Source organism: Sturnus vulgaris, chromosome 21 (assembly GCF_052056855.1).
Source record: "Sturnus vulgaris isolate bStuVul1 chromosome 21, bStuVul1.hap1, whole genome shotgun sequence".
In the NCBI taxonomy this organism is placed as follows: domain Eukaryota; kingdom Metazoa; phylum Chordata; class Aves; order Passeriformes; family Sturnidae; genus Sturnus; species Sturnus vulgaris.
This window is the reverse complement of record NC_142263.1, coordinates 2,555,252-2,566,548: the sequence shown is the minus strand read 5'-3', so window position 1 is coordinate 2,566,548 and position 11,297 is coordinate 2,555,252. Positions and strand designations below refer to the sequence as shown.

The following is an 11,297-nucleotide window of genomic DNA, read 5'->3' as shown; positions in this document are numbered from 1 at the left end:
TGCCCAGGGGTGGGCACAGAATCCCAGGATATCCACGAGGACCACTGAGTCCAACCCTTATGGCCCATGCAGGGATGAGCCCGGGGAATGGAGGGGACCCCCAGGAACGGATGGGAGCCCCGGCAGGGATAAGGGAAGGGAGAACCCGAGTGTAAATATCGAAATGGGGGTGCCAAAAGATGCACCAGGCTCTGCTCCATGCTGCCAACCACCAGGACATGGCCCAACGGGCAGGAGGTGGTGCCCAGGAACTTCCACCTGAACTTGTCCTAGGAGCAGTGGAGCACATTACCCGGAGAGCTTGCAGAGCGTCCCTCGTGGCACTATCCCACACATGATCGTGTGCTCCGGGCTGCCCCACCGCGCTCCTTCCACCCTGCCCCATCCCACCATCCCGGGAGCCGCGGGCCCGGCCGGGGGCGGGATTCGAACCCGCGGCCTCCCCGCGCTGCCTCAGGGTGCAGCCGCTAGATGGCGCCACCCCAACGAGCAAGGCGGGGGCTCCGCAGCGCCCCGGACGCCCCTGGCGGCCGCGCGCGCCGCCGCACCCGCCTTCCCCCAGCGGCGCCGGCGGCCATGGCGGTGCGCGCCCACGTGACGGCGCGGCGGCCAATGGGAGCGCGGCAGGGGGCCCCCGACCGCCGTCCCTGTGGCCGCCATTAAAGAAAAAGGGTCTCGGAATTACCCGGGAGCCGGATCCGCTCCCGCTCCGGCCATGGGGGACCCGCGCTGAGGCTCCCGCCGCCACAGGATGCCGCGGCCGGGCAGCCGCCGACAGAGGCACCGCTGAGGGGAGGCGACGCGCCGGCGGGGGCTTCGCGGCACCGACTCCGCCAGCGGCAGCAGCAGCAGCGGCCGCCGCGTCCCTGTGTGTCGGCGGCGCCGGGAATTGCGGGGCTCCGACCCCTTCGGGCTGAGCAGAGCCCGGGGCTCGGCCGCCGCCTCCCCGCCCTGCCCAGGAGCCTCGGGGAGGGGGCCCTCCGCCCACCGCCCCCGCGGGGACCCGCACCTGAGGACAGCGATCGGTCTCGGGGCTCCCCCGCCCCCCCAGGACAGACCGCTCCGGCCGAAGACGAGCGTTTTTTATATTCCCCCCCCCCCACCCCCCGCGCCTTTTTTTTTTTTTTTTCCCCTTGTTTTGTGGGTTTTTTTGGTTTTTGGTTTTTGTTTTTTTTTTTTTTTTCCTTTATTTTTAAAGGACCGGCCTCGCAGCTGAGCTGGTCCCTCCCCGCCTCGCCGCCCCCCCTCGCCCAGGGGTCTGGCGGGGGTCGCTTCCCCTTCCCCGCGGTGACTCGGCGGGGTCCAGGCTCCCCTGAAGAGACTTTGCGGGGTCCCCCGGCCCCCGAGGACAGCTGGGGGGGACCAGGCTCCCCGAAGACACTCTGCGATTTACCGCGTCCTCCTCCCCCGAAAAGGCTGGGGATCGGCCTCCCGGAGACTCCTCCATCCTTCCCCGAAGAGACTTCGAGGGTCACCCGCAATTTCCTCCTTCCATCCCTCTCCCCCTCCCTCCTTTCCCCACGGAAGGAATTTTTACCCAACGGAGGATATTTTGGTTTCGCCCTCGCTGCGAAGAGTATTTCGTTTTGGGGAGGGGGGGTTTCCACACGGGAATTTAATCCCCCGCTGGGCTGCTAAGGAGACTTTTTGCGGCCTTTCTCTCTCAAGGAATACCTTCCCCCCTCCCCTGCCCCCGCAGATGTTTTTTTGGGGTACACCCCAGGAAAATTTTCTTGCTCTGCCTTTACGAATTCTTCAGACTGGCCCTGCTTCTGGCCCCTGAAGTTTGTTTTTATGATTTTAAATTTTAATTTATTTGGAATATTTTTGGAGCAGGGGAGAAGAATCTGACCCCCCCACACCCTGTTGCCCTCGGACTCCGAAGAGACGAGCCTGGATTTTTCTCTCTCCCACGGCCAATCCTTCCCAGTCATTCCACAATTTACCCCTTTCTCATCTGATGACTAAAGGAACAGGAGGAAGAGGAGGGGGGGTTCTGGATTAATTGCCCCTGCTGGATTATTTATTTTTTCCTGCTTCTCTTGCTTGGCATCTGAGAAGAGAGGAAGGAGGGATGTCAACTGATTTTTACCCCTAGCCCCCTGGATTAATTACCCCATTTTTATTCTCTTGTTGGATCAATTACCCCTTCACCTTACCTCCTCTCCCTCCCCTCCTTATGCGAACGAGAAGACAAGAGGAACAGGGAGGATTTTGATCTTAATCTCCCGTCGTTGGATTACTTACCACCTCCCTCTTTCTGTTCTCCCCTTCCACGGCGGCTTTACACCCCCGATTGAGCTCCAGAAGACGAGAAAAACGTTCTGAGTTCCTCTTTAAATTTTTTTTTAAATTTTTTTTTTTTATATATTTTTACCCCCCTCTCCCACACCTCTCTGTCTCTCCCCGCGGGTTATTCCCCCTGCCACTATTTCGCGTGCGTGTGCGTGTGTCTGTAAATCCCTTATTTAATTGTATTATTATTTGTGCGTGTGCAGAGCCCCCCTCCCCCTTTCCCTCTCGCTGTCTGTCTCTCCCTCTCTCCCTCTCCCTCTCTCTCTCTCTCTCTCTGTCTGTCTCTTTCTTTCTTGTCGGAGGCTGTGGGATAATGGCGTGTGGGTTGTGGCTGTGAGGATGAGTTCCTGCTTCGTGCCGAACGGGGCCAGCCTGGAGGATTGCCATTCCAACCTCTTCTGCCTGGTGAGTGTCGGCCCCCGGCTCACACACGCCCGGGGCCACCGAGGGAAGGGCTCGGAGCTCTGGGGGAGGGGGAAGGGGCAGTGGAAGCAAAGCAGCCATTTTTAGCAGAGCTTCTGCTGGATGAGCCCTCGGAGTAGGCCCTGCCTGGAGCAGCCAACTCTCCCATGCCCCTCTGGTTCCCCTCCATCGCTGTCTGTCTCGCCTCGCCCCTCCCTCCGCTTTCTTCCTGGATAGTAGCCTCCCTGCAACTCGCCTTTTCCTTCCCTTTCCGTGCCTTCCAACTTTTCCTCCTTTCTCCCCCCCTATCCCTGCCTCTGAGCGTGGGTATTTCTCGCAGGGGAAGGGAGCTGCTGCTCCTCCCAGCCCCACATCTCGGGGAAGTTTCTCTTTTCCCTCCCCACTCGTGACATCCCAGGCAAATCCGAGGCCGAACCTCCCTTCTTCCTCGCTTTTAAACGGATGCCTTTCCCTGCTTGTTTTTATTCTGGAGGGCTGCTTTTGGTGATGCCCTCCTTGTCTTGTGTTTTGATGTGCACCATTTTGTAGTCTTCTTTTTTTTTTTTTTTTTTTTTTTTTTTAACCCAAGTATCAAATCGTTCACATTGTTGAATTTTGGTAGCTCCAAAAGTAAATTCGATATAACTGGACTGTGATGCAATTTTTTGGTGTCTGTGCTGAGCTGTTTCATCAGTTTTTCATGCAAATGAGCTAATCTTAGCTGCCTGCCTGATATTTATGATTCTAGAGATTGTTACAACAATCCTGTGCCAAGCTGTGGCACTCATATTTTTGGATGGAGGGGAATCTGGACAGCTTGACTGTGTCTGCAGCCTGCATCAGGCCTGCAGCTCCAGATTAACCGTGCAATTTTAAATCTGAAAGTCTTTCTAAAGTAGCAACTGTTGCAGACAACCTTTCATCTAAATTGCTCTCCTGCTGAAGGTAGGGAGGCTGCCATGTTAGGTTTAAATGTTGCAGTAATCTTTTGTGTGTTGTCATGTTGGGAAGACAAAAAATAGTAACTTCTTAGCAAATGCCAGCCTGCCTTGCTCTGCCTTGCCAAAGGGAACCCGGGGCAATGCCTCCCCTACCTGCCTTCAGGTGCCTGTGCTCGAGTGAAAAAACCGAGTGCTAAAACTCGGTGTTGTGGTGTAGATAATCCAGGAATTGTCTGCTTCCCATTACACAGTGTAGTAACTCTTTCCCTGTGTAAAGTCAAATTAATTTTTTGCCTGGGAAGGGGTTTAGTGGATCATTATCAACGTGGTTGCAGGTCTCACATATAATTGAATGATAAAACGAGGGTTTAAATTCTTGAAATGTGGTGTGAGGAATGAAAAGTATGATAGCTCTTTGTAAAATCAGTGAACATGAGAGGCTTCCTGGGGGAGAGACAGATAATTTTTTACAATGGAGAAACTTGTGAAATTTTCCCAAGTGGTAGATGGCTGGAAGAATGTGTGATTTACTGTATCACCTATTTCCATGGAATAATCTTGGATGGAAAAGGCAGTGTGTGCATAAGTAAGCAAAAAGAAAGATGTTCTTTGCTAAGGCAAGTGTTTAGGAGATTGGACAGTTGCAGTCTGTGAAGAATAACATTACTCACTCGTCTTTCACTCTTTTACTTCAAATCAAATCTGATTTCTCTCTGTGTAACCTTAAAGCTGCAGTGAAAACGAGCAGCTCTTGCCTTACTGCAGTTATTTAATGAGCTATTAAACCAGGATGCCTGATTGCTCCCAGATTATCTCCTAAGGCACTCAAAACTTCCCATTAAATTCTGGGGGGGGGGGGATCAATCCGTGCCACCACCTTGTAGCGGGAGGCGCCAACAAAAACCTGAGCGTGCTTTACTCTCCCGCAGGCTGATCTAACTGGGATTAAATGGAAACGCTACGTGTGGCAGGGCCCAACATCTGCCCCCATCCTGTTCCCGGTCACGGAGGAGGATCCCATCCTGAGCAGCTTCAGCCGCTGCCTCAAGGCCGACGTGCTCAGCGTGTGGCGCCGGGACCAGAGGCCTGGGCGCAGGGAGCTCTGGATCTTCTGGTGGGGGGATGACCCCAACTTCGCTGACCTGATCCATCACGATCTCTCAGGTAGGAGCTTGCTCGCACCTGGTTTTGGTCATTGGAAGGAGGTTGGTACTCAGGGTTGGCTTCTGACACCTGTAACGGGTGGAGCGTTGTCTGGAGAAAAAATAACCCTCACCGAATTATTGTAACCCTCACCGAATTATTGCAGCAGTAATCAACCATCTGCTCTGTTTTCAGCTCACCTCAGGCTGCTGGATTTTTCAAGAAAACAAGGGTTTTGCTCCCCACTTGTTCCCTTGAAAAAAACCAAAACACAAGCCTAGGAGTTTTGGCAGCTTCTTTATGAGAAAGCTGTGCTGAAAGCTGTGCCTGTGATTCACAAGTGATGTCTTAAACATGTTTTGATAAGATCCCTTTTGTTGGGCAATTAGAATTTTCAAATTCAAATAGTAAAGCTCATTTTATTATGTAATAAGAAACGTAGAGATCTGGGCAGCTCTTGAACCGTTTGGAGTTGTTTTGGTTGGAATTCACAGCATCAGTGAGAAGCCCTCAGAAAGAGGCACCTGGAACTAACCAGCTGTTTCCATGCAAAAATCTGAAAACCTTTTAATTTTTATGATTCCTCTCTCCCCCTTTTCCTGGTGCTCTGAACCTGCTTTCAAACCCAGCCTTTTGAAAGACTGACAATATTTGTATTTCTCAATAATGTTGTACTTCAAATTTGGCACCTTCCTTTGGAAATGTTTGCTTGTTGAGCTCAATTCCCCACGTAGATGGTTTCCAGCTGCTTATCAGCAAGGTGACGAAGTTAGATATTGAAATTGGGTGAGTCTAAAGGTGAGACTAAACTAATCTGAGGGGGGGAAAAAAACCCCCAACAAACACATCATTCTATTTCCTTTCAAATAATCTACACTATTCAGATTACTGAAGTGTAAAATGAGACCAAGGTTTGGTGACCTGGTAACCAGAAATTGTTAATGCTGCCTCTGTGTGTGTGTGTGTGTGTGGATAAGCTGGAGAACAAACAGGAGTTTAAAGTGCCACTGAGGAAGTTGACTTGAAACAATTTAATAATGTGTGGAATTTTCATACAAAAATACTGTGATCTGAAAAACAATTGAGGCACTGAAATGGTGTTTATTTCTTTGAATAGTTGACTTCAAAGATTGGGCTGTTGCTCCTATTCCTGTCTGTCCTGGAACTACAAACTTTGCATTTTAAATGGCACTTGCACTGGAGATGGCTTGATATTTTAGTGCATTTAGGGCTTCCTTATTATGATCTATAAATAACCTGTTTTGACCTGCAGGGAACATCCTTTGTGTGGCTGAGATGTAACTTAGACCCAATGCTGGGTGTTTTTGGCCTGGGCCTGCCCTGAGCCAAGACCAACACTTGTGTGAATTTTGTGTGCTCCTGGCTGTGGCATTAAATCGAGACAAATACACTTTGAATGGGAATTCCAATGAAATTGAACCTATTTGGAAAGTGCAATTTTGTGCTGCCTAACCACTAAAATTATTTATTTGAGCAACTTTCTTTGCTTTCTGTTGAATGTCTGCTGGTGATTTATAACAGAGGGACATTTGAAAACAGCAGTGGTTTGTAGCTGGAGTTTTAGATCAGCCCCTTGTTTGTGCTTGTCCAGAATTACCCTTTTGAACAGGTAGATAAGCAGGTATCATCCCAGGGACTTACCAACTCTTAACCTCTCTTAGGGTATAAGGGAGAGATAGGGGAGGATTAGAGTCTCCCAGGTATGTCTTTGGGTATTTTCTTTGTTCAGGTCACCTGTGGGTGCCTGTGCTTCCCCAGAGCTGTTCCACACGTGTTCTGTGTAATGCTGCTACTCCTGAGGCTGTCACCTGTGTCTGTGTGACACCTTGGGCTCTGCAGATGTGGTTTGGTCCTCTTTGAATGCAAAAGACATCTGTGAGTGTGTGTGAGCCTCTTGTGCCCAGGAGTTGGTGCAGATCCTCAGCTGGATCACAGAGGATGTGGCTGAGGGGTGCCCACACCTGCACTTTTTCTCTTTGCTGTCACACAAAATCTTAACGTGGATCTCATAGAAGAGAGAATTATGGCTGAACCCAAACAATGTTATCTGACCTTTGTCGTAGCCTAATGGATTTTTTCATCGGTGGACAATTTCTCCTGGTAATTCACACTGCCTTGTTCTCCCAATGACTGCTTGTTACATTTTCAATGGGAATGATAAATGACTTCTTAGCACAGGCTTGTTACCTGCAGAATTGATTGGAAATTGTTTGCTGCTGGAGGTTGAGGTGCTGCCTCATTTAGAAGTTTGCTGCTGGATAGGTGAAGGATTGTCCTGGAGGAGAGGGAGGAATCTGGGAGCAGTTTGTCCCTTAGTGCCTCTGGACAGATTTGTCCTGGGGAAGTGGTCCTTGAGAGAGCCCTGGTTAGAAATCTGCCAGAGCCACCTTAATAACTCCTGATTCTGGCTCCCTTTGGTCTGAAACTCTGCCTGTTAGGGAGAGGTTGGTATCTTGACAGTTCCTGACTTTTTTGGTGATGTGTAGTTTCAGTGAACAATGGGTGTTCAGTGACTGGAACACATCTTGGTTATCAGCCCTGGGGGATTTGAAATATGTCAGCCTTCCAGAACCCTTTTGTCCCCTTCCCGAGATGCCTTCAGCAGGGGATGTACAGCGTTGTGAATGTACATCTATGCATATCAGATTGAAGAAATAAATGCTATCTCTGTGTTCAGCTGTACATTCTAGAAGTTCACTCTCTGCCCTGGAGTCACGTTTGAATGCTGCTCGTGGCTGTGTCGGAGTTCTCATTCCAAGCCTTGGATAAGTGTCTTGTTGATGGTCAGGGATTGTTCTTGCCTGGAGGCATGTCAAAAGGAGACTTGTTCAGAGATGCTGATTGATCAGGAATATTGACTTCACTCAATCATTTATTTTTTTTCCCTTCCCTAGGAACCTACTTACTGTACATACAGCCAAAAAACCAGATGTCTATTTCTAACCCAACGTAGCTAGAGGCAGACAGAAGTTAGTGAAATGTTATTTTAGCCTCTAACAACCTCAAAGGTTATGTTTTTGTTCTGACAGTGAGGCTTGATTATAGTAATTCTTGCAACTCAAACCCTAAAGTAGGACATCTCTTCCAATTTCGGCAGGCAATGGTCTCTCATGGCTCTGATCAGCAGTTATTTTATTAGAAAGGCTCTTTCTTATTTTCATGTGGCTACTTCTACACTCGGATTATTTTTTTTTTTTAAATTGGCAGTAGATGATTTTAAACCTGAGAACAGTCAGGTATGAATTATGTACAAGACATAGTCCCAAGGAAATGGTTACAATTTGATTAATGCTGGGATAGGGGAATGCTGCTATATGGCTTTGACCTTCAAATTGCATCTTTTAAATGGTGAGCTGCAAGATGCATCTTTTTCATTCTAGTGTCTATTAAATTTGGTTAATTTACTTTAAAAATTAAAGAGTTGTCTGTCATATATCAAGATAATCAGTTTTTGTTTGCTGAACAATCTTGCTCATGCTTCTGTGATGGGGAAATGTATAAAAATCAAGCTGGTTGGAGGAGAGCTTGGAAAAAAAAAACCCGTGTTTGTATGGTAAAAACAGTCGTGGCAGCAAAGACTAATATGTGTTGTGTGGTTCTTAATGCATGTGCATTATAGATCAAATCCATGTCCCCAAAAAATCAGTGAGATTGTGCTGGTGTCAGCACTGAGTGTCTCATTACTCCAGGACAATGGAAACCAGAGGATGAGCCAGTTATCATTCCAAGGGGCTGCAAGCCCTGCCAGTTGCAAGGAGTTGGCAGAAACAGCTTGGAAAAGAGTTCAGCCAGTGATGCTTTTTTAAAATAACAATTGCTCCCTAAGATCATTTAATTCCTACCAAAAAAAAAAAAAAAAAAAAAAAAAAAAAAAAAAAAAAGGAAAGGATGCTTTTAAAGACATTTTCCATTTTCACCTGATGTGAGCACGGTGAGCTGCAGCCCCTTGTCTGGGAAGGATCTGTGTGTTCTGTGGCAGGCAGGAGAAGCATTCCAAGTGTTCTTGCTGCATTGATGCTTCAGCATTTCTTTAGTCCTCCATGTTAGAGATGTAGCCACTTAAGCAAAACTGCTGATAAGCATTATGCAAAAATTACTGAAGCAGTTTTATCAAACTTCTGTGACTTGCTGTGAGCTCAAAGGTGACAAAGATTTAACTTTCCCCCCGTTTTTCCTCGCCCAACATGCATGTGAAATATCTGTGGAGTCAGGTGAAAAATGCTTTGTCACAGCCAGTGAGGATTTGGCATGGTGTCATGTTGGTTTGTGTGTACAATGTCACATGCACAATGACCTGCATAAATCAGAACAATGAAATATTTTACTTCCACTGCTACATCTACCTGCATATGGAATTACTTAGTGTGGTGGAGGATATTAGATCATTTAGCTGGGAAGTTTTTCAGCTTTTCTTGTGGCTTTGTAGCCAAACTTACACCCAACAAATGGTGAAGGGGAGCAGTTACTTTGTTATCTTGGTGAACTTCCATGGCTACACTCTTACAGAAAGGTTCTACTTTGAAATTGTCAAGATTTAAAAAATATTCTGCTGGGGTAGAGAGCATAAAACATCTGTGTGTGATACTGGTGAAGGCCAAGCAGCACAAAAACGAAGCTGGAATGGTGCTGAATGTTTTCAGTGTGGTATTTTGGACAGTTTGGGATCCAGAGTCTTGGATTCAGATTCTGCTCACTGAGTGTAGATAACAGATACCACTCCAGCAGGAACAAACTTCAGTTGTCTTACTCAGATTCTTAAATGGATGTTTTCCCGTTGTATTGTTTTCCTTTTTTCCTGCAGAATCTGTTGCTTCTCACTTTTTTCGTAGGCCCTCAAAACAGTATTTCAATAGCTTTGCTGGGTAATTCTCACTTTGAGCAGTTTAAAGAATTTTAATTCAAAAATCTGGGCTTTTAAATAGAAAACTTGGAGTAAAAGTGTTTCTGTCATATCATTACAATATTGTGTACAGCAACAATTTCACATTACTTTGCTTTTTTACTTCCCTTAGGATCTGAGGTTTATATAGGAAGTTTCATTGTATAAATCAGGATTGTGTCAGTGTTGTTATAACTGGCACAGCCATAATGGCAAAAAGGGAGCCTGTGAGGTAAGAAATGCTTCCAAAAGACAAGTCTCAATCCTGATATGAAAGAATAGATTTTCCCCTGTGTAATTGAAGTAATTGGAGGGAATTGTAGTCCAAAGTGGAGGCTTTGTCTCTTTGCATAGTTTATTTTAGAGGTTCATTGAGCATTAGGGAGATATTTTTAATGGTGTGGTAAACACTCAGCCTGTGCAAGAACTGGTGTTTACTGGTGTCCTGTGTGGTAAAGGAAGGAGGGAAATCCATGATCTTAAGTCTTGTTAAAAATGACATTTTTAAGGCTGTGTATTTATCTGTTGCAATATAGATTTGTCTGTATACATAACATATATTATTTCTTAGAAATCCCCGATTAATAAATTTGGTTAAAGGTCTGTGAATAACAATTGGCTTAAAAAAGCCTAACATGAATTAAATTATAAGGTTAAAAGATACTCCCTTTTCAGAATTCACTAAAAAATGCAAGAGTTTTATATTCTAAGGGTACTCCAAATTTTCTCTTTACTTCTCCAAGAGCGCCACACAGAGAGGAGGGCATAATTAGTAAAAATAAACTTTACTGGTTCAGGTCAACTGTAGGAAAAATGGAAAGGAGAACATAACAGTTCTGAAGTAAAGTGGCCTCCAATAAAATTGGTAATATTGAGAAGGTGCTGACTGAAAAAGTTTTATTTACGTGTAGTATGCAAATTGCTTTTTCCTGGCTATTGTTTTCATGAGTTCTTCATTTCCTGATAATTTTTATCTTCGTTTGAGGAAAACTCTGTGTAATATGTGATGTAAAGAGAGAGGGAGCAGTGGGATATGGATAGAAATTGTTTAATGGATTGACGTAAAAATGAGTGTGCTGGGGAAGAGTTGAGTGCTTTAGCTGAGAGAACTCATCAAAAATAAAGTACTTGTAACCTTCAGGTTGTCAGAGCACTTTTGTGGATAACACTTGTCCAAAGTGAAATTGTGGCTTAGCACCTTTTGAAAATGAGTCAGCAACTTCTGTTTGGTTTGTTAGCATTATCAGATTGAGCATTTGAATTTATTGTTTAAGAAAGATTAGAGGACAAAAAGTGCCTCTTCCTCTCCCCCTCTTTTAATGAATGGCTTGCTGTGTACAATTTTCTATTAAGTGGGAGGGGTTTTCTCATGTCGAGAAACAACAATTTGAATTAAGAAGAAAAATAGTTGGCAGATGTGAGCAGATGTCATGTTTGTTTCTCTCCACCACTAAAAATGGGGGGAGGGGAATCACTAAATAGACTTCAGAAAGTCAGAGAACATTTACTGCTGGGGTTTTTTTGCATGAATTTGAATAATGTTCTGAAATGAGGATTTCTTGAACTGACAGCTTCTTTTACCTTCCCTTTCTGTGGCAAGGTGCACTTCACTCAGA

General features: G+C 46.2%; 1 protein-coding gene across 1 annotated transcript in view; it reads left to right on the top strand.

Moving 5' to 3' along the window:
- Window positions 1-1,406: 1,406 nt before the first annotated feature.
- MED13 (mediator complex subunit 13) overlaps window positions 1,407-11,297 on the top strand; it is a 52,326-nt gene continuing 42,435 nt past the window's right edge. The window contains exons 1-2 of the mRNA XM_014881143.2: window positions 1,407-2,700; window positions 4,568-4,802. Coding sequence (XP_014736629.2) covers window positions 2,635-2,700; window positions 4,568-4,802 — 301 coding nt within the window. The 5' untranslated portion in view covers window positions 1,407-2,634. The remainder of the gene's footprint in view (window positions 2,701-4,567; window positions 4,803-11,297) is intronic.